Source organism: Etheostoma spectabile, chromosome 20 (assembly GCF_008692095.1).
Source record: "Etheostoma spectabile isolate EspeVRDwgs_2016 chromosome 20, UIUC_Espe_1.0, whole genome shotgun sequence".
Lineage (NCBI taxonomy): Eukaryota > Metazoa > Chordata > Actinopteri > Perciformes > Percidae > Etheostoma > Etheostoma spectabile.
The window spans coordinates 7,449,700-7,473,900 of NC_045752.1; the positions used below are offsets into that span (position 1 = coordinate 7,449,700).

At 38.8% G+C, this 24,201-nt stretch overlaps 2 protein-coding genes across 3 annotated transcripts in view; one reads left to right on the forward strand and one right to left on the reverse strand.

The window, feature by feature from the left end:
- The window catches only part of wdr25 (WD repeat domain 25), a 21,060-nt gene extending 14,137 nt beyond the window's left edge, over positions 1-6,923 (forward strand). For both annotated transcript variants that reach the window (XM_032500729.1, XM_032500730.1), the window contains 4 exons: positions 1,685-1,815; positions 4,543-4,713; positions 5,306-5,446; positions 6,357-6,923. In XM_032500729.1, the coding sequence (XP_032356620.1) occupies positions 1,685-1,815; positions 4,543-4,713; positions 5,306-5,446; positions 6,357-6,578 (665 nt within the window). In that variant the 3' untranslated portion in view covers positions 6,579-6,923. The remainder of the gene's footprint in view (positions 1-1,684; positions 1,816-4,542; positions 4,714-5,305; positions 5,447-6,356) is intronic.
- A 1,311-nt stretch (positions 6,924-8,234) lies between these two features.
- Positions 8,235-24,201, reverse strand: part of begain (brain-enriched guanylate kinase-associated) — a 53,123-nt gene continuing 37,156 nt past the window's right edge. The window contains exons 5-7 of the mRNA XM_032500727.1: positions 18,458-18,565; positions 16,234-16,317; positions 8,235-12,496 (exon numbers count right to left, since the gene is read on the reverse strand). Of these exons, the coding sequence (XP_032356618.1) occupies positions 10,973-12,496; positions 16,234-16,317; positions 18,458-18,565 (1,716 nt within the window). The 3' untranslated portion in view covers positions 8,235-10,972. The remainder of the gene's footprint in view (positions 12,497-16,233; positions 16,318-18,457; positions 18,566-24,201) is intronic.

Consider the following 24,201-nt stretch of genomic DNA (forward strand, 5'->3'; position numbering starts at 1 on the left):
CCCAAAACATGATTGATCCACCCCCATGCTTAACAGTTGGACAGAGGTTCTTTTTTTATTAAATTCTGTGCCCTTTCTTCTCCAAACGTACCTTTGGTCATTCCGGCCAAAAAGTTCTATTTTAACCTCATTGGTCCACAGAACTTGTTTCCACAATGCATCAGGCTTGTCTATATGTTCATTTGTAAACTTCAAACGTTGATTTTTGTGGTGAGGACGTAGAAGAGGTTTTCTTCTGATGACTCTTCCATGAAGACCATATCTGTACAAGTATCTCTTTATAGTGGAATGGTGTACCACAACTCCAGTGTCTGCCAGGTCTCTCTGGATGGATCGTGCAATCAAACGTGGGTTTTGACTTGTTTTTCTTACAATCCTGCGCGCTGTTCTAAAATTTTTCTTGGTCTTCCAGATCTTGCTTTAACTTCCACTGGTCCTGAGACTGCCATTTCTTAATTATATTCCAAACAGAGGTTATTGGCATCTGAAAACACTTTGCTATCTTCTTATAGCCTTCTCCTGCTTTGTGAGCGTCAGCTATTTTCAGTTTCAGTTTTCTAGACAACTGCTTAGAAGAACCCATGGTGCTGATTGTTGGGGCAAGGTCAGATGAGTTTGGGCATTTAAGACCTTAAGATTGACATCACCTGGTATTTCCAGACGACGATTGAGAACAATTTCTTGACATTGTCAGGTCTCAGCTTTCCAAAGGGGGCGGTGCATGCTATAAACTCTGCAGGGTGCCCAAACTTTTGCAGACGCCATTTTTTTGTTTTCTGTTATTTTGAAAGTGTAAATGATGGAAATAAAATCTAACTTTTTGTGACATATTATACGAATGTCTAATCTGTCATTTGAGGCCTTTTGGAGATTTTTGAATCATTTCTTGGCTTCTTTATGCATATTAATACAAGTTTTTACCTGGGGTGCCCAAACTTTTGAGGCCCACTGTATATGTACACCGTCAGGATGTTGAACCCAGAAGCAGTAATGAAACAAATGAAAGCAGTGCTTTCACTCCACGCCAAAGGCTTCATGTTCAAGTCTTAAATAGTCTAAATGTCAACATAGTATTGTTTCATGGATCTAGATGATTAGAAAAGAAATATCTTTTATTGTTACTTACATTAGGAAACAAATTCAGGTTCAGGTTGCTTTATTTGTACCCGTAGGTAGATTTGTATTATTACAAATACAAAAAAAAATTGTATTTGTATTTTTTGTTCAATGTAAGGTGAATGTATTGTAGATTTAAGTAATATGAAGGATGCGGGTGGTGAGTTGCCCTCACTGCTTTTGATTGCTCTGTTTTCTGTGAATTGTATCTTTAGGTTTGACACTGATGTGCAAGCAATAATCATCATGATAATATGGGAACCCTGCTAAAAAGCAAAGACACTTAAATTGTTGGAGGGTGTTTGAAAATATTAAAAAATAAAAATAAGTTATTTATTGGAAAAGAAGTATTACATCAGGATTGAAAGTAACTTTATACAAGTGCAAGATGTTGCAAATTGCTCTTATGGTAAGAATTGTAGCTTTTAGCAAAAAAATAAATGTTTCCATCATACTTAAGTGTTGTAGTCTACAATCCAAGTGTTTAAATAGATAGATAGATAGATAGATAGATCTTGTTCTTTTATCTCTCTCTCTCTCTCTCTTTCTCATTTCTTCTTGTCTGTAGGGCAGCAGGTAGTGAAATTGGACAACCAGTTCAAAGTTATGTGTGTGGTCCTGCATCCCAGCAACCCAGACGTATTCCTGTGCGGAGGTTACAGTTCAGTGGTCAAGGCCTGGGACTCTCGCAGCTGCAAGGTCAAACTTATTAACCTCCCTACTGTAGATTTAACATTTTAATTGACTCTGGTTCACAGACCTTAGTTACATTTTTGCTAAAACTCATTTTGAACACATGCTACTCAGTTACACACAGGTAAGAACATGGTAGTGCACATTTGGCGTGCACAATGACCCACGCTTTATTTAATTAGAAGGATAACATTGCCGTGCAACATGCATAGAAGCAACACTGCAGGTTATTGCAGTAATTGTTTAAAGCAAGTTTTAATTTCATTCAGGTCTCATAAATTGTTCCCGTGAAGCTGCAACCTAGTATTGCTATTAAGCCTAATGGACTATTTTATATGATAATCCTATTCACCTCCTCAGAATCTGAATGTGCACATGTAATTTTCCCCCACGGCTAATTGTATCGCTTCGCTGCATGGTTTAAGATTTAATACAGCAGGGATTGCTTCCACCAGTAGATTCCAATGTGAGTTGCAGAACCAGTGTGGACTAGTCCTCGGCAAATAGGTTAATGCTCTAGCGTGGCTGCCTATCGGTCTTAGCCTTGCCTGTGTTTTTCTTGCTTTGGGATGTAATTACCCCAACTAGACAAAAATGCCCAAACCCCACAATCACAACATTAAATTGTAAGCTGTAAATCTTTCCAGACTCATAAGATTGAACTGGATGCATGAGATTGCTCTGCCATGTTATGTTAAAGCTCATTGACAAGAGTTAAAAGTTTGGTTCAAGTTGCAAAGCAGAAAGAGAGCAGTTAAAGTTGCAGTTAGGGGTCAAATTGTTCCATGTAGATTGTAGCTGCTTGCTGTTCTCTCAGTAGCTCTGAAATGAAATTTAATCTGAGAAAAAAAAACACCCTGTGAAAATCGTAATGGATAAGACTGAGCTAGTAAAGAAAGGTATTTAACCCAGGGGTTAAATTGGGCCCGAGATCACCGTGGTCGATTTAATTAAATTGCTGTGGGGATCACACAGCCGTATGATCGAGAGTATGCACACGGCACATGTGGTAACTTCCATTTTAAAATTTTTCGATGTAGATGAACAATAACATTTTCTAGAGTACACTTATTAAAGTTTACCTAAAGAGGCCACATAAACATCTGATATTGATATTATCTTTGTTGGTAAAAATAAATGGAAAAGATGAAGCTGCTTTACCCTGATAATAGTAGTAGTAGTAGTAGTAGTAGTAATAACAACAACAATACATTTATATATAGCACTTTCAATCAAATTGCTTTACAAAAAGAATTTAATTAAAATACAAAAAGTACAATACAAATTTAAGTTGAGAAAGTAAAAAGTAAATACCACTTTACAAAGACATCCAAGATAAATTAACATTTAGGACTCATACGCTGCAATGAATAAGTAAGTCTTAAGCTGTGATTTAAAAACCTCAGTTGAACATGCCAGTCTAATATCTGCTGGAAGACTGTTCCATAATGTTGGCGCACGAAAAGGCTCGCTCACCAACTGTTTTAGAATAAGGATTACAGTTTCAAATCTGTTTGCATTTAAAACTGTCCTTAAAAAGTGAGACAATCCCCCTTCCTCTTCCAGAAAGTCTCGGAATGCTGAAAAAGCTGATGATAGGAGGACAAAGTTCCATCAGGGGCGATACATCACCCTCGTGCATCCACGTCTCGGTTATGAACATAAAATCTAGAGCGTGGGAATTAAAACATTCGCGAAGAACAAATTAGAACTTGTTAGACAATGACCGGACATTCAGAAGAGCCATCTGGACCTTTATTCCTCCATCGACCGGCGACGTAATGCAATCCAATAAATGCAGGTTATCCACACACACACACACCGCCTCCTCTGCACCACCTCCTCTCAATCCAATAGGGCTGCAACAGCTAATCGGACTCCGGACGCGCCGGGTAAACAGGTTGAGTACGCCGCTGCCGATGCAACAAATCCAGATGATTTTAGCAAGTAGGCATACCAAAAATCGGGTCCATGTCAGCAATGCATTTTGCCAGAACGTGTACCGCGAGCGACGTCTCCTGCGAGATCTCACCTGGGGCAGGAAAGTTGACTCCCGGCGGTGAAGTTCCTCTGGTACCGTAACCATAGAGTGGAGGATTTGCACCTTGTCCACCCTCAATATTGGAAAGCCTCCCAAACAAATCCCAGATATCGAACAGTGCCTGGCGCTCATAATGAGCGTGCACAGTGGTGATTTTGTGTTATTAACAAGCAGAGACGCCACCAGAAGCAAAACAAACAGCACAAACAATGATGATGGGACAAAAACAAGAGCAGAGACACTGCATGCCATGACAGTCTGCGCCATCATTTCTCCTCTCCTAGATTCACTTACTTTGTTTATACTCGAACATTAGTAGAAGCAGTAGTATAAGTGCATAGAACAAGCAAAGTGACTATCTGAGTCTTTGAAAGAAAAGACCACTGACACACTGTATCACAGTCGTCATCTTGTCATCCCGCCTTGAAGGCAGAGGTCCAGATGTTTCCCTCATTCTAGTTAATTTCTCTTCTGAGCTCATTAACCTTGAACATTGTGTATTCCAACTAGTAGAATACTGTGCTATAAAAGCATCATAGATAGCATTAATTCTAACTAAACGTAATTGTATTAAATGTGATAAATAACTACTTGAGATTTTTCACACAGTAACACTTGCCACTATATGTTAGATTTCCATGCTTTTACTAAGAATTTTAAAGGTCTTGATGTTAATTTGTGTGTGTTTCTAGGTGGTGAAAGTGTACAAAGCAGGGATCCAGCAGACCCTGGACATCCTGTTTCTGAAAGGTGGTGTGGACTTTATAACAAGCTCTGACTGCGTGAGCAGAGACTCGGCTGACCGAACCCTTATCGCCTGGGATTACCAGACCACAGCCAAGGTCTCCAACCAGATCTACCAGGTAAAGAAAATATGTGTGTGAATGAGATAGCCCCTAAAAAAATACAGTTCTTAATGGCACAGGATGTCAAAATTATCAGCGACAATGCTTAAAAGCCGTTTGAATTTTAACAGGCAAATTATATTTCCTATTTAAGGTAAATTTCTGAAAAGCTGTGAAAATCCAAAGTTGGTAATGAGGCATGTGGAACTGGCATATTTTGACATTTACAAAGTGCTGAAGGAAGTGTGTGCCTTACTGAATAACCTTTGTACTGTGTGTGTCCTTGCATCTGTGTTTCTGCCATTTATTTGAGCATTTATTGCACAGTGCAGGAAGCCTCTGGAGTCTTCTGAATTTTTCATACTACTCTTAATATGTAGGATGGACAAAATAACCAGACATACAAACCATATAATACAACAGCACATACTGCGGCCCCCGAAATGACCATAGTAGATTGATTGCATTATATTATAAGGAACATAAGGTTCTTTCAAAAATAATGGTCTAGTTGACATGCAGCTGACTTCATGGTTAGCAAGAGCAAGAAAAGGTCAAATAATGAATAAATTTCCCCTCTGGATCTTCTCTCCACTCATTTGGACACCAGGAGCGGTACACGTGTCCCAGCCTGGCTGTCCACCCACTGGAGGAGTCCTTTGTTGCACAGACTAATGGGGACTACATGGCAGTGTTCTCCTCCCAGCAGCCCTATAGAATGAACAAGAGGCGGCGATACGAAGGACACAAGGTCTGTCCGTGTGTGTGTGTGTGTGTGTGTGTGTGTGTGTGTGTGTGTGTGTGTGTGTGTGTGTGTGTGTGTGTGTGTGTGTGTGTGTGTGTGTGTGTGTGTGTGTGTGTGTGTGTGTGTGTGTGTGTGTGTGTTTTGGGGGGGTATTATTATTATAAATATTATTGAAAAGCATGTTGAGCTGCTACATGGTGTCTGGTTTTTTGATTCAAGAAAGCTCCAGAGATGGACAGGAAACAAATTGGTACCTAACATATCAGGTTCCTGTGTTTTGTTGGTGGCACTGATGGGAAAAACACAACAACATTTCAAATCAACAGAAAATGGAGCATTCAAGAAAACACAAACACAAACACATTTCATTTCTGAACCTTTTTCACATTCTCTTCATTATATACTACTTTAAAGCAAACTAACAGAGTACATGTGTTGTGCAACCAATCAGTGTATCACGCACAACCTTATACAGTCTATGCACACAACCTGTATTGTAATTATAAATACTTTATTGCAGCCTTTATAGATCAAAAATAACTACAAATAAAGTATAGGTTAAGATTTCTTTCAAGCCTAATTTGGCACAATATTTGTTTGTCCATATGCATATTCAGTATTATAAATTAAGAAAGATATATTAAGTTATAGGTCGCTGTAAACATTTCTCATCCTGTTGAGATTCTTCCAAATGAGTTTCAAGTGTAGTGTAATAAATAAGGGATGAAAAATAAAAGCATTCTGACTCTTAATTTAATTAAATTAAACCATCAACTCTATTACCACCAGAGATGTTAAATCATTTCTAACATTTAGGATGCCCAAGCCTGTCAACTGGTTCACAATCTAGTTATTATGCTGATGATGAAATAGCTCTTGGTGCAAGGTTAGTAATTGACACACATTCTTGTTCTAGGTTGATGGATATGCAGTGCAGTGTGAGTTTTCTCTGGATGGAACTATCCTGGCCTCAGGAAGCTCCACCGGCTCCGCTCACTTCTACGACTACCACAGCGTTCGTATGCTGCACACTCTACACGCCCACAGCCAGCCTTGCCTGTGTGTTTCCCAGCATCCCGTCCTACCTGCCACTGCGGCCACCTGCGACTGGGCTGGTGAGATCAAAGTCTGGCACTAAGGCCTCTGAAGGAACAATATGGACTAAAAAAGGCCAAGAGAAGATTATACTTAGCTGAAAAATAATATGCACATCCATCTTCAAGACTGTATCTCCCATAATCTCTTGGAATAAGATGATAAGAATCGGATGTCAGCAAATCTACTATCTACTGACGCCTTTGAATTTTTTTTTTTTTGTGTATGTTGTAATGTTCGCACATTATTTTAAATAACACCCACATCACTCCCATTGATATTTACTTCTCTATTGTGTAAATGTTATTGCAAGCATGTTTTTCATATTTGGCCCATCTTCAGGGAATGATGCACTGGATTAGATAAAACAGACTTTCTTTACAGTTCATAGTGAACTATTCTTTTGAGTTTTTAATCTAAAGTGGTAGGTGGTGGGAAAGCAGTCCATGTATACACACACACCCACACCCACACACACACACACACACACACACACACACACACACACACACACACACACACACACACACACACACAACCTAAATGCTTTTATAGTCCGCTTTCCATTCCAAAAACAGCAGGAGACTTTATCATCATGTTCTTGTCAAAAAAGAAAAGAAAAAAAATCTCTTTGGGCATTTTCTAATCAGTAATGTTTTTCATTCCACATTTTGCATATGCATCACTTTCCTTTATGCCTTTTTGTTCTCATTCCTCTGGTATGACATTTTTTTTTACATTGACAGCTTGAAGCATCACAGAGAGACAACCAGAGAACTAAAGAAAATACGCAGACATCTGTCAAAACATAGCCAGGTTCTTCCCAAATCCTGCCCGTCAACAACAGAGCAGCGAGGTGCACGCAAATGCAGTTTATTCAATATCTAGCAGAGCAGTCCTTAAAATACACTTTGGTGTTTGGCACCCAAAGAAATGGATCCAATGGATCAGTACTTTTTTTAGCCCGTGGCGTTGTTTATACTGTATATTAGTTTAACTGACATTGTTATTGTCTTAAAGGACCACCAAGCAATTTGTGAAGCCAAATGAAAATGTCTGAGTGCTAAATGGGGAAAGCTTCTGTTGTTTGTAGTGGGTTTTCTGCAGTTGCTGGTTTTGAACTTAATACCAAAGAATAAAGTTCAAAACCAGCAACTGCAGAAAACCTTGGTGAACTTTGGAGGGCCTCTTCACAAAAGACGTGTTTGAAGATTGTGTTGCCTCGTTGATGTTCAACAGGTAAGTAACCAAACTTTTAAATTGACACATAAATCTTCACATCAACCATTATGCTAATAGATGTCTGTTTAGTGTATAAACTGTCACATTGGTTGTTTGAGACAGTGGGGACACATCTTTAGGTCACCAGATTAAAATTAATTAATCAAAAATAACTTAAAATTCAACAGACACCTTTCCTAAGAAGAGTTGGTCAATGTCAAAAGACCAGCATAACAAAATAAATCAACTGAAAGCCAGAACATTTCCCCATGAGTTAAATAAAGCTTAATTGTGGCATCACAAATCTGAATGATGTATAAAGAAAACAGAGGAGTGTCTACAACCACTTAAGGAAGTCAATTTGAATCATGACAAATGCATCAAGAATGTCGAATACTGTCCCACACTGCAGATCAAGACCTCTCTAGGATCTTAAGGATTTGCATTTCTTAGAATAAGTAATGTAAAACAACAAAGGTCATGATGTATTTCCCAACACTCATCTTTATTAAGTAAATAAACATACAGCAAAAATAGATAACCATGCATCAGATGGACAAATATGTTGACATTTAAACAGCTGGCCTGTAGTTCCTGGAACAAGGCTGGAGGTAGAACAGGACAGAAATGCTTCAGCCTCTCCGTTTAGGGTCAGAACATTCAATAAATATAACATCAACTGAAACTGGATAGAAATTAGCCAAAGTGTAATAATTGTATATGTATTATCTATATTTATTTTCATACATTATGTCTTCAACAAAAATACAATATATCCTCTTAATCCCCCTGTACATTGATTACATTAAATTCCAAACCTTTTTAACCCTTTTAGATGTTTATTGTACCAAATAGGAACACGATTGGAGACTTTGTGTGTCATATGTGCAGTTTCACTTTCATAACATGCCAAGGTCAAAAAGAAAAGCAAGTTTCTAAATCTTTAAAAAAAACAGCTTTAAGCCTTAAGTTCCCAGATCTGCAGGAATGGGAGAGGTAGAGGCATGGAAATCTATACGCGATTGCTCGAGGGCAAAGCTGAGTTCCCATTATTTAGCTTATCCCTTTCGCCATTCCTCTCAGATCTATAGAGCTACACAGGCAGGAAGAAATCCTTCGAGAACTATCATGCCAAAGGGCAAACATGTTAGAACACTGTCGTTTTCTAGTATCTAGAAATCTAGTGTAGTATATTTGGGGATGTTTTCCCCCCCCATCTATACTAGTAACAATAACAGATGGTAGCATGATTGATGGGCAGCAGGACAACCCTTCTGCAACTCTTTATTTAACATAAGGCAGTCTTGTTATATTTTTTTGAATTCATCAACAGGACAGCATGTCTTTGCCACTTTATATGTACACATATATACATGCATTGCCTTTGTTCACAGTGTTTTCTCTAAAATAGCCTAATTGAGCATGCTGGTTTGAAAACAACACACTGTACATTTTTGTCTTTAATCAGTTGTTTTTATGCACCCTTCTCAGTTCAGCATTTTGAGCATACATTGCAGAACTGACAGTTTGCCTGGAGAATGTTACAATTAATCTCTCCTGAAAACCAGAAGATCCAGCACTTTTTGTTTTTGTGCAACTACTAGTGCTATCAGAGTTTAAGAGTTTGTATCGGGTTAGACATTTGGCTGCGTGTGCCAGATTCTTAGACAGGGATTAAGCCACATCGTCTTCAACTAAAAACAAATTTCAATGGAGATCTCCACTAAAAAATATCCCTAAGAATGGACTTAATCCTTTTCTAAAGAAACTGGCCTGTGTGTGTTATGTCTGACACAAAGGGCATACGCTGTAACAGTAGTGTATACGTACAGTAACAATAAAGAAGATAATACAGTATGTACACAGTTGTTGTAAAGGAGACCATTCTGTGCACTGAACAGGATTAAGGCAATTTCACAAGTTTTCTGGTATGAGGGTACCTACTTTGGAGCCTCATATTAATACAAAAATAAGAAAAATTCCAGCTAAAAATCTCAGTTCCATTTAACCATTTCTACTGAAAGTATACATTTCTTTTGTTGTTCACCTGGCAACATATTGTAATTATCAGGGGTCTCTTGCTATAAATATACCATAGTTTATTTTTATAGTGCATTTACGTAAAATCCTTTTTTTAATATCTCTTGTTTAGCCAATTTTGAAGTGGTAATAAAACATCCATTTTAATAAGTAGCATTTTACAGATAATATGCCCATGAGAAACACTTTAGCTGGAAATGCGTTTTTCCATCTTAATTATATGCATTATACATAATGTATTTGTTTAAGACAAAATAGAGAATAAAGATATATATATATATATTTTGAATAGCTTGCAGTCACCAGGTTCCACTATACATAATGGATAACCTTCCTTCTCCCAAACATGTTTAATTAAAGGTGATCTGAGCGATGTTGCGCAAGTTTTAAGCTACATTTGTTGTCAGAGACAGCTAACCTCTCCTCACTATCCGCGAGCTGCCTGTCCCCAGAACACACTGTAAAAACAAAAAACAAAAAAAACACGGTCTCTGTAGACAGCCCAGGGTCTGCAAAAGGCAACAAAAATAAACTATGCCCACCTGCACCACAAAGCATACACAAACAGTGTTCCAGCCAATAACCAACAAGAAGGATTTGGGGGTGGGGGTGGCGGTGGGGTTGGGGGGTTACTGCGCGGAAGCACAGAAGGGAGGGGGACGGGATGAGGAGGAGGGAGGGGCAAGCTAGTCTCGTTTTGTTTGAAAATACTTTGAACGTCAACAAGAAGTAACATCACCCAACATCGCTTAGAGCGCCTTGAAGTTACCCCTTTCAACATGCTTTAGTACATTACATTATTATTAGAGCAGGAATTAATGGTATTTTGCTGGTTTTACTAACCGTACTTGACACACACAACAAAAAAAATAGTGCAGTATGTTCACGTATCTGGGTCTGTGTTGTATTTTTTAGAGATATTCCCATCATTGTCATTGAAACCAAAACATACTAAATAGCTGGTTTTAGGTAACTACACCGTATCGTGACATACAATAGAAAAAGTGTTGCAGACTGCATGAAACGTGCCTTGGCTAAGAGATACATAAAACAACAACATCTTAATACCCCATCACACCAAGTATGTGTTGTTGGGGATTTTTGAGACATTACAGTACAGTAAGTTAGCAATCATCGTCATCATCATGCATAAAATGAAAAGCTCTCTGTCTCCGCTCAGTTCAGCAGCGTACCATATAGCTGTGCCTTGGTCAAACTGTCCTTCCTTGTCAGTCCTGTGCTGCCAAATTTTTGGTATCTTGGAGAGGTCTTCTTTGGGAGTGTGGGACCGACACTGAGAGCTGAGCTGGAGCTTGGGCGAGGCCGGACGCTCGGCCTGGGGCTGGGGTAGTGTTGAAGACTTGAGGCTTCGAGGGAGCTTTGGTGTAAGGACTCAGCTGAGCTTTCTGCACTCAGATTTACGTAGTCCTTGGCACTACTTGCTGCTGTTGCTCCCCCTCCGCTCTCCTTCTCTTTAGAGCTCCCTGAGAGGAACAAACTGCACTCAGAGTCCTGACTGTCCTCCTTGGCTCTATACAGCACAGACGTGTTCTCCTGCTTACGATGCTCCATGGGTTTCTGACTGCGGGTAGGCGAAGGGGGACCCATAGAAAAACACTGGTCCGGCACGCGGCTGTGGAAGACATCATCTCCTTCTTGAAAGCTGCTGTAGAGAGACCCCTTGACCTTGCTGGATGGTCCCATGGCAAAATTGTATGGAGATACACGCCCCGGAATGTTAGGGTAGGATGCAAATGTGTTGATGTCTTCCACGCTGAGTTGTCTCCAGCGGCTGCTTAGGTCGTCCTCAGGGACCTGGATGTCACCTCGGCTGTCCAGAGCTCCTCGACGAGCCTGGCCCAGTCCAGTTGTGGACCCCATGCTGTGAGAGGAGGCCAGGCGAGGGGTGCTGGAATGGTATGGTTCACTGAAGCATGAAGCCGTCCTTGTGTACCCTGGTGAGGTGCCCTTCTGCGGGCTCCTGGGGATCACCATGTGCTGGATGCTGAGAGACTTAGGGAAGCTTGGGCTGTCTTTATTATAAGAGGACATGCTTTTGCGCTCATAGTCTCCACTGCCACCATCTCGCCAATCCATATAGAGACCCTGGTGGGAAGAGGATAAGGTGCTGCTAGTAGTGCGCCCACAACCACCAACACTAACTCCTCCCTTGTCGTCTGACGCAAGACTGAAGCTAGAGTAGGAACTGGAGGCAGGGAGGCTACCAGTGCCAAAGTCATCATGTTGGTGGAATGAAGATGGAGGTTCATGGTTAGAGAAACTTTCAGAGTGGTAGGTCTCTTCATCTGGGTTGCTGTCAATGGAGTTCTGTGCGTGAAGCTGGAGCAGACCGGTGCCGTGGAGGTCAACACTCTGCCTGCGCCCTGTATCTTGCCATCGCTCAGGGCAGTAGAGGGCTGTATCGCTACAGTACAGGTCAGATGTTTTATATGAAATGCGGCGGTTCAGATGATCAGTGCTACCTGTGGCTGTAAGAAAGTCTCCATCCTGCGGCTGCGGGCTGGGTGAGCGCGTTACAGGGCAACTGCTTCCTGGTTCGGGCTTTTCCAGGACCTCTCCAATTATGGATGTGGGCACAGCGTCAGAGTACTTGGAGTGGCCCCTTGCTATGGAGGCGCCGCTACCCCAATTATGTTTCTCCATGTGGGAACTGATGCGTTCCTGCAAGTCCAGTGGCAGCTAAGACAGACATACAAAGAGACAAAAGAATTTCAATTAAGATGGGAAGTTAAAACAAAAATCCACACCGAGGTTTTTTGTGATAGCAGCTGAGCCAATCTTCAGATTCAGCCAGAAAAGATCACTAAAAAAAAGACTTCTCCAACAGCCTTTTCCTAATTAGGTACACAATCAACTTGAATCTGTTCCTCAAACAAAGGCATTGCTTTCTGTGTCTGCACTAAAAGTATTTTAGGGCCATTCCTCAAGGATTTGAATCTTTAGTTCCGGTTTAGAAAGCAATTCATTCTCGCAAAGCTCACACAATCCAGACCAGTTTGTGTATCTCAGGGGAATTGCCCTACTAGGCCCGTCTAATGAACTTGTCAGAAAATTGTTGTACACAAGCTATTTATTTACTTGTTTGTTTTTCTTTCTTTACACCCACACAACACAATTTTCTTTTTCAAAAAAGTATTCTGTTGTTTCTTTAGCTCAACTTTGGCATTCCATAAAATTGTATTAATCGTAACATTAATAATAATAAGTATTTTTTGGACACATTATTTTGTCTTTCAAAATAATTGTGTCCTTCTCTCTCCCATTTGTTTTTCTGTCTCTCTTTATTGCTCTTTCTTCCTCTCTCGCTGTCTCACTCTTACACAGACAGAGACATAATCGGTTTGATTGGCTCATGTTTTAGAAAACTGTTCCGGTCAATTACAAATTCTTTTTTTTTTAAGTTGGTCAGTAGGAACTGTTCCTGACACACTAAGTCCTTTTTTTTTCCTCCTCTTCTTTATTCTTTCATCTTTTTTCCTCTTGCTTCACTGCCTTCACAAGTAAAAGGCCTCCCTCTCTACCATCAAACACATATCAATTCCACAGGGAACAGCTTAGATTCAAATTAAACCAGTGCTCCGGGTCTCCAGCTGGGAATAGAAAGAAGATAAAATACTGACTTGGCTTTGTTAAGAAATAGAAGCTCGCCTCGGCATAAAATAACCTGCATATTTTAAGTCTGAGCTATTTTTAGCAGCCGCTGCCTCTCTTAGAGGGAATAGAGATGGAAAGTAGGTGAGGCTGTGGGGGGGGAAGTACAAAATGATATACAGTACAGTGTGTGCTCCAAGTAAGCTAGCTCAGCAAAATCCGCTATCTGAGGCATCTTAATTAACAGTCACGCAGTGTTCATCCATGTGGGAGCATGTACACGTCCACAGGTCTTGTTCCATTTATTGAATTGGTTTAATGGCGTTTGATGGAAGGTATTATTATAGTAATTCTAGCAATTCACAGTCACCCTAAGAGCTGTTTCCTCAAAATACTTCACATGTGGGAAAAGTTTTTCTTTCACGTTTATAAACAAATATTTATATTGAAAGTGAGACTGTAAATTCGGAAAGAAGAAAAAACACATTTTTCCTCTTACAAATAAAAAGTTACATTTGTTAGCAATAAAATCTCTCAATTAACTGTTTGTCCAACCTCTACCCCTTATTTACTTCTGCTATTGCCTGTTGAATGTTTTCACAGCACATACAGTTGACTTTAGCATAACACTGGCTGATTTACCACTCCAACATTTTCAGTAATAAAAAAAGGGTCTTCAATTCATGCATAACTGAACAAAAGCAGTTTTCATTTCTAGCCTCCAACCGTGGATTTTTTCAGTTGAAAAGACAATTGTCACTGGCAAATGTTATCGGGGTAGCTAGGTAGAGCAAGGTAATGCTAACACTAAAACTCCATGAGTTGTTTGAAAACTGCCTGCAGCGGACTTTAATGTTTCCAGGTAACTTGTCTTGCAACCAAACGCCTGTAAAAGGTCTTAAACATCCACAATATGGCTATAATGCTGAAAGACTGAGGCTACATGACCCAGTAATACACCATCCTCACCAGTTAAGGATCTCTAGGAAACATGGAAATGAAGGAGCAGCATCAGGGGCATAGCACAAAATTCTGGTCCCTGTAGAAAGGGATCTTTTTGGGCCCTCCTCACATGAGGGCCCTGGGTACTCAGTCCCCCCAGTCCGAGCAGCATTGTTTGTGTATTGCAGGGTAGAGTTAGTTAACCATAGTATTATAGGACCGCAATATTTATTTCAGGTTTTTTGCTGCTAACGTTACATCTTTACTTGGCCTCGTGCGAACATAATGGCTAATGTTAGCAGCTTACGTTAGCAAACTAAAGACAGATATTGCAATATCACGGACATCATCACTGAGTCCGTTTGCTGACTTTATGACTATTCTTTTCTTGTGCTAGCATTCCACAATGTTTTTATCATTTACTGTTAACGTTATCCCATAATTGTCACTTGTGGCCACAAGGGCTGCTGTTCTGCAAAAGTTACATAGGCTTACTTTAACCTAGCAAAAATGTACTGACATCCTGCCTTCTTGTCCATCACATTGTTTAATTAAGTAGAATTGGAATTATAATAAAAACAGAAAACATCAGCTTTGTAAAGGTTTATGAAGTTGAATTGTCCCAGTTCATATATAATCATAAGCTAACTAGTGAATATTTCTAAATAGGCTAGTCAAATGTATTTGTATGCCGTACTTTATCAGTTATCATCCCTGTTGGAGAGTATAACTTGTATTCTGTTGTGCATCAGGTGTCGTCTCAGGCCAGGCTTTCATTTATTCATATGCACAGACGAGGTGCAGACAGATGGCACTTCAAACAGCAGACCTTCATCAGTCTGACAGAAGAGACCATGAGTACCGTGCCTCCGTCTTATTGTGAAAACCACTTACCAAGGCTTCTAAAGGTACAATGAGACAACATAGTGAACCTCTCCATTACATAAATAATTCATAGAGAATAGTTCATTAGCTCACACTAATTATTTACAGCATAGATGCAGTGATAGATAATGTAGTTTTATTTATCAAGCTCAGGGCTATAGCCAAAATTATGGTGATAATGAGGTCGTAGTCCCAGTTCTTACAAATACACCCCACCTCCCTAAAATTAGTATTATTTGGATAGGTTTTATGTATTCAGTTATTCAGTTGTTATATTTTATGTCAATTATATTTTCCAACATGATAAATACGGTTTAAAAGAATCTTGAGGTGCTGGGTACCAACTAAAATATGTCTGTAGTTTTGAGTATTTGAATAAATTGGATTTCAAATTTTTGGCCAGTTTCTCAGCTTGTTTATATTCTGTGATCAGATATTTCCTGATTTAAATCAGGCAACCTTTTTCAGGCTCCATTTTATTTTTTCGATTCCCTCAAATCTAAAAGAGCGTCAAAACATGTTTATATTCCCTGAAGTAAGGTATTGTAGAGGCAGCGAAATCTGTTCCCATTCCTGGTTCTTTATTTAATAATTCTTTGTTGCCCTATATGTAGTCAAATTTGTGACATGAAGTCCAAACTGGAATCAGCCTTTATAATTTTTAATTATAGAATGTCAACTCAACCCAGGTTGCTAAAATGAATTCCCATAATAAATACAGAGGACATGCCCTTGGTATTAAGGACTTAATACTTGCTGCAGCCAATCAAGCTGCTCATTTTCAGCCTTCTGCTATTGTGGAGGAAGCTAAGCACTGATAACTCTATCTAGTCTTATTTGGAATGTAATTTCACAAAATATAATATCTTTGCAAATCAAGTATTTTTCTTCTTGAATTGTTATAACTTATTTTTAAAACCCATTTCAGCTAACTTTTTCTTGCAGCACAGATTTGAATTCCCACATTGATGCAGTTGTAGCAGCGTTGGGGAGCTCACCTCAGACATCTTGTGTGCTCTGTAGTGAGACTTGGAGCATTGCAGCAGCTGGGCTGCCAGGTTGCAGTCTTTCCTGTACAGATCCTGTAAGAGGCACAAATATTATCCTCAATTACAAATTAATGCTTTAAAAAAATCTTGTTAATTTTGGCAGCCTAATGGTTCAAGTAAGTTTTTGACCGAGTGGGAAAACCACTTTGGATTACAACCTCCTAATTGTTCCTTTAAATCTTTTTGTAATTATGGGGGACTTCTGAGGGAAATAATTTTGGGACACAGTAATGTAATGTTACTGTGGTACTAATAATAAAATGTATCAATGTACAATTCATAAGATATTTGTAAATGAAGTATGCATCATTGGGTAACAAAACTGAATGCCTGGCTAAACATTTGTAGTATAGCATAAGATATGTAGTGCACATAATGGGCCGTATACCATTGGTCAATAGCAGCCTGGATTAGGCAACTCCTTGATTTAGTGAACTGTCAAATCAAAGGAACAAATTCATCCATTGAAGCTGCTAGAGCTGGTAATTAGTTAGCATGCATTTTTCACCTTGGCTATATTATTTCACTAGGTTGACATTAGGGGATTGCAGGATCTTAAAAACACAACTGAACTTTTTTCGTTTGTAATATATCTGCCCAGTACAGCCTGTGCTAATTTTATTTTTGCATTCCCTTATCGGCCTGTTCCAGCCTAGGGAAGCTAGTGCAGCATTATTTATCTCGCTCTCTGTGCTTTCTTTCTATCTAAATGGATCATTTTCAGATTTTTACTTAAATTTCAGAGCAAAGCAAGGGTAATTTATTGGTTTGAACTGTTTTCTGTATTTCTGAATGTGTTTGTGTGGGTGATTAGCTGGTTTAGCTCACTTTCTTTTCCTCTCCCTCCTCTATGAAATTCATCCTATCATAAAGGTCAGTTCTTGCTGCACCTCCTCCCTGTGCTTCTATCACACCACAGCCCTGACAATACTTCCCATAACATCAAAGCCTTTTTCAGTGTTTTTCTCCACCAGTTAACAGTGACTGCTTTTTGAATAACTTTATTTTTTTTCTTTTTGTTGCCAGGGGACATTTGGGCTCCCTCTAGTTTCTGTGGACATGCCAAATAAACATTTGAGACCTTGGTGATGTCTTAACATCAGTTCTCTGGTATGTTTCTGCTGGGAATGTCATCCCCCAGTGTTTGTGAGGTCTTAACATACTGTATATTTATAATATACTGTATATTTGGAGTATAAAGTGGTATAGTGAATATATGAATGAAGAGCCTTTGTTGTGGCTTTGTATAAAGCTGGTTTTCATGCTGTCGAATAGCCAGTAGTAAGCACGGATGGATTGTGGCAAAATTTGTGGTTGTTTTGCATCTCTTTGTGGTAATTTTGTGTCTCTTTGTGGTCGTTTGGCTTTGCTTTGTAGTTGTTTCCCGTTTCTTTGTGGCCATTTTCCCGTCTTTGTCATTTGGCTTTTATTGTTGGTTGTTTTGTGTCTCTTTCCAACAACGTATGCCAGCAGACACACACAGCTTTCTCCCTGGAGGAAATGCCTCGCTGATAGAACAAATTCTTCTTCCATTCTAAATTAACCTTGACTCCAATCAGCTTCAGACGGGTTATGAAAGCCACTATTGACAAAAGAGAGAAAATCTGCTAACCTGGAGCCCCCAGAAGAAGTACCAGTAAAATCACTTTAAAGAAAGTGAGGCACCAGATTTCCACATGTCCCTGAGCTCACATCCACAAGGCCCTGGCTCCAAATTCTAGCCGCCTTGAGGATGCCCATTGATTTCAGTATAATCACTATAAAACACCCAGTGGCTTAGAATTAATTCCTCTGTCTGCTATGGCTCCTTGAAGCACAAATATCCAGGATGTTGCAAAAATACAGTTGTATGAGAATTTTAGCAACAGTGGCTTCATGGAGAAGGATGCTAATGTGATAGCAGTAAGCGTTCCCATCAGGAGAAACAGCTTTTTGAAGATGTGTCAGACTTCAAGAGGTGCTAGAAATGCTGGATTACTGACCAGGCAAGGATAGCAACTGTCCCAGGGCCCCATATCTCTGTGGCCCTTAATGATCCAGACTTCTGCTTAATTTGTGGGCTTGAAGGTGAAATATAATTTAGGCATACCCCCTATGAGTGAGCCTACATGCACAATGCTGAGAGAGAGGTCAGTGGGAGTCTTTATTACAATATGCAGCTTTGAGTACTCACGTTGTCCTCTCTGAGTTTATTGATGGTGATCTTTGCCTCCATGAGGTGGTTGTTGAGGAGGATGATTTCCCGGCTGAGGGCTCTCTTTTCCTCTTCATGGTGCTGGGACTGCAGTGTAAGAGAAATAATTGACAAGGCAAAAGAGAAATTGAAAAAAAGAAAAAGAAAACAAAATGTTAGCGGCAGGCCGAGTAGATGATGAGGGGGCAAGAATTAAGAGGGTAGAGAAAAGAGTTGTGAATGTTGAGATAACAAGAGAAAGATGAGGGAGCCAAAGTTGGAGGAGCAACAGAAGAAAAATAAGATGATAGAAGAGGGGAAGAAAAATGAGAGAAAGAGAGCCGTAAGTCACTATCAGTCTGAAGTCGGTGCCAGCAGCAGGTCTTAATTAAAAGAAGATTACACTTGCCAGTGCTCATATCATATCAATTACTCTGGGAGAAAGAGAAATAGGGGGAGAGAGAAAAATAAAGAGGGAAAGACTGAGAAAGACAAATTAAACACTCATTCAATGTTCCCTGTTTTCTGTCAAAGAAGTATAAAATGAGGCTGCTGGATTGACATTTTATCCCCAGTAACAGCGGAGCCTCATGATGGGGATGTCTGCTGGTTGGCTGGTCTGTCATTCTGTCTGTCTGCCCACTTTTATCTTCACAACTGATGGCCACATTTTTAAAAATACATTCATGGTGCCCTGAGGATTGTTCCTCAACTGGGTAACATTTCTACTTGTACACATGGACCTAATGAGATGGAGTAATTGAATAAAATGTTCTGTGCACCATCGTGCTCTTTAGAGGATGAACCATTTCTATTTTGAACACAATGTGCTTTCCTCCAGCACCACCCCCAGTTCAAAAAGTCAACTTTGTACGAAAGATATATTATAACCTAATAAACAGACTGTCATGGAACCATCAAAAGCTAGTGTTCATACTAGCAGATTAGCTTGCTAACCGTAGTGATGGCTCAGCTACCCTTCTCAAGTTTCATGACCCTAGTCTTTCTTACAGCATGCAGCAAAGCAGAAAGTAAGGGTGTGGAGGTCGGGGGTGTGAACTGTAGAAAGGGAGTGGTTTAAAAACATTGCCATTGGACTTAAACAGTAATTAATGTAATCCAGGGTTTTTTCCGGAATAACCAAATATCATGTTCTATATCTAAATATCATCTGGTGATAGGGTTGGCTGGTTAGGTCTTGGGTGATACTGGTAAAAATAATATTGCAGTATTTAGGACAGCATTATCTCAATATTGAATCTATTTAGAAATACACACACACACAAACACACACTCACACACAGTTAAAAGCTGCCACACAGCACAAGCTGACAAATGATATAGCTCTGAAAACTCGCTTGGCCTCAAAGACTTTGCTCTTCTAATCTCTCAGTGGCGGTGATTGTTTTGAAATACAGGGGTGCAGAGCCAATCTAATAGGTGGCAATTAATGTCAGTTTAACCAATAGGCCAGCATTGATATTCAAATCCAATTCTGCTATGATCTCATTAATCAGTCGTCGAGACATGCAGCTTGCTGGCACTCTTCTCCAGCTCATTAATCTGGATTTCTATTCATATTTTCTGATGCTGACTATGCGGATGACCACATTAGGGCACTTTAAAGCTCAGATATGTAATTGCCCCCAGTCCCTGACAATTTCTCACTCAGATGTTAATATACATAATAGCTTTGTAAGGTAATACATTGGTCTCATGCCTTATAAATGCTAGACTTACGTAAAAGAAACTTACATATATTAAGTATCAAATGGCACAAAGTCAACATTGGACACCAATATTTTAAATACATATTTTTATATTTCTTACTTTACGTAATCCCACAATACATAAAGCAGGTATCTGAAATTCTGGGTATGATAGCTCTTGTTAAAACATATTTCTAACTTGGATGTGTGACCTTTAGAGAATTAAGAAAAGTGTGAAAACAGTGTCGGTCATTTAAAAAGTTATCTGTCACTTTTGAAGCCAGAAGTAATCTTTTTTTTTTTACCTCACTGTATATATCCAGTAATCTCATGGATCTTCGAAGATACTAATTAGATACTATAAGATACTATAATAATAAAATAATAATAATAATAATAATCCGTAGTCTACCTATAGATTAAAATTTAAACAGAGAGCAGTCTTAAAATGCTTGATGTGATGAACATGATCTTGAACTGGAGAAAATGAGGAAGTGTATTTTTAATTACAGCGTTATGGCCAGCGGAAGCTGATTTTGTTATCTCCTCTAGTCACAGGCTGTCACTACGACATTCTTATCAGTTGGTGCCACACGTATAAGAGAACAGCATCAAGAAAAATTAATATGCAAATTTTGACTATTATATCTTAAGAAGATCAACCCAACGGGAGGGATATCATGATAGCTCAGTGCCTGCCCCTTTTTTGCCTTTTGGCCATAAATGAATGCACGTTCCTGCTAATTACTCAGCAACCGCTAATGATACAGAAAGCTATACATTTAAATTACATTGTAAAAGCCCAACTGGGGACAAGAGTTATAAATTAGCAATAAACTCGCTTTGCAGCATATGAGTTTCATGCTCTGTGTTGGAATGTTAACACACTCAAATCCTTGCTCAGCTACCAAACGGTCCAGTTCCTCCTCTACCATAAAGCTATGTACTGTAATGGTATAAAAAACAATAACAACAATAAATTATTGATCAAGAGGATTTGTTGAATTAAGTGAATAGAAAGGGAAAAATGTATCGGTTTCTTAGACACCCGTACTTTGTTTTACATATTCAGCTTGAGATTCTGCCCCTTCACTGGATAAGAAATGGAGCTTAAATCCCATGGGATGCAATTACTGAAGACTACGGTTCACAGAGGAGAGCAGACAACTCTCTAGTTAAACTTTTTTTTTTTTTAAACCTAATTAAAGAGGATTTTCAAATGGAGAAACAAAGATATTGTGAGTGAAAGTTTTTCAGAAACCAGGAAAAAGTCGGTCACAACCTCAGTGGACATTGGGGAGGCGGGTGAGAAAATCTCTGGCAGACCCATAGTGATTACTGTCCAGATCCAATTCCCATGGGAAACTGATAATATTTACCACAAATAAGCCTTAGTTTGTGCCTGATTGGGATGAAAGATGAAATTGTTTTGGTGGTTTTATAAATCACATCACTGGTGACCACTTTCTAAAGCTTTTTCTTGTTTTACCTTTCAGATAAGCAGGAGGTCCAGTCCCTACAATATGAACCATGAGAACATCAACCTGGCTTGATATACAGTAGATAATCCATCTTGATCCACATCTACTCTACTTCATTGGGTTATTTATTTTGGTGGGTCAATGTTCTATTATTGTTGTAGATGATGCAGGTGTGAACACAGACTGTTTTGATACTCTTCATTGATGATGTGCTATTGCTTTGCGGATAGTACCAACATCACTGAATTTATGAGTTACACTGTTGGCAAATCAAATCTAGAAGTGAAACAATAAACCAACAGACTTTTTTAGGTGCCTAGAAATGGTTACTATTTGCTGCAGACAAATAAGGGATAAAGCTGCTTTTATATTGTCTTCTTAAAGTCAACAAATCTCATAGAAACACCACCATTTCTAAGTCTTTCTCAAAATACTTTTCAACTACCCTACTTTGTCTGTCGCCCTCAGCCCAAAGCCCACTGGTTCCCACTGTAGATGTAAATGTTTTAAAAATGTGTCACAAATATACAGTTTTTCTTGTTGAAAACGCTCAGTGTTTTCCTAACACAGTTTGACGCAGCAGCTTCGCATACAGGGGTAAAGACTATTTCACCCTGGAATTAATACACATTTGGTGCACTAGAGAGTATTTACGGCAGCAGAACGGTTTGTGGGAATGTGGGATTTATTCAGAATAAACCACACCAGTGCAACACACCAGTGCAACAGTGTAGATTTATTGATGTGTTTTTAAAAGGTAGACTTGACGCATTAAAATATGCTTAAGGTTGCATAATAATGAATTTGAATAATCTGAATTTTAAGTTTTCTTTAACAAATCATTTTTTCTGCAAATATCCCCTGCAGGCAACTGCATTATTACATGTAGCATAACTCACTGAATGAATGAAAAGTAATTATGAGCTCATCCATCACTGTAGTTGTAGAGATAATATCTCAAACCATCTTGATGTCTCTGTATTTTCACAATGTGTACTGAAATAAATGTGTAATTGTATGGTAACTACAAGATAATGGATAGCCAACAACAACAAAAAAGAAGATACAGATACACAAAACAGACACAAATTAAACAAAACAGCTATACCAGTAATCCCATAAGGGTAGTAATTTAGTCCCATTAGTTTTCCACAGCTATTAATTTTCACTTCGCTGTCCGGGCTGTTTTTTTGCTCCATAAGGAGTTAGGAGTAAATAATTATGTGCAGCACATCTGCTGGGTTATGGTGATACTCTCCAATGTGTAGTTGACACTTTTCATTAACAAGTTATGATTAACGACTTTAGTGTTAATGGCACTAACTAGTGCACTGCAGGCCTCACTAAAAACAGAGAACAACACATTCATACACAGACACAACAGGCTTTCTCACACATGGACTCCCCTCAGCACCGAGGCTAGGATTTATCTAACACTTTTCACAATGGTGAACATAGATGAAGAAGCCATTATTTGCAATTTGGCCATTCTCTTGGGAATCTGTGACATCAAAAGGACACATTCTTCTCTGCCTTTGGTTCAATAAGGAGTGTGTGGTTGGTGAACAGAGTAGAAACCTAACACATTAAATATCCCAAACTTGTACTTTCCGTCTATATTCCCTCTTATATTCTCTTACAACTCTCCTCTCGCATCATCATCATCATCATCATCATCATCATCATCATCATTTCCTCCTTGTTCACCGGTTTTAGATTTAGATGTCAGCTGCACAAACAATTACTGGTCTGATGTTTCCATGTGTTCGATAAACTATGCAGCTAAAATGCATTGATTCTGAATCAAATATTATTGATCATCTTAATGTTTTTCATAGCGGCTTGGCAAAGAAAAAAACGATCAGAGACCCCAGAGATTAGACTGAGCCTCAATGTTACATAAATAAACACATAAATAATTCTAATTGGTTATGATAGCTGATAGATTAATACATTTGGACAGTAAACCATGCGGCCACTTGGGGAGATGCTTGGAGTAGGGTTGCAACTAACAATCATTCTTCATTATTGATTATTTTATTGATGAAACTCCCAGTTGAGATATTAGTTATTTATTCTATAAAATATCCAATGACAAATGCCAACGAAAGATCCTGTTTCGCAAATCTGCAACAATTTAGCACAGTTTTACAAAAACACTGCATATTACCACCTGGGGCATGTTAGGAAGATGCTTTAAATCTCAATGTTTAAAATATGTTTGCATATTATAATTTAGTTTCAAACGCATTATTGTCTTCATATACAGTATATGTAGTTGTTTTCATTGCTTTGATTTATTTTATGAATAATGTAGCTAAACCTTTTTAAATCTCCCTTGAAAATGAGATCTCAATATGAATGATTTTTTTTTTTTAAGATACACTATTTACCATTTATTTTTGATTGAATTTTTCATTAATAGCTTATCAAATAGCAGAGTAAGAAGTACAATAGACACCTTTGAAATGTGGTAAAATTGTACTTAAGTAAAGCTCTTGACTAAATATACTTTGTTGCTTTCCAGCACTGGATACAATTTTCTTAATGTTTT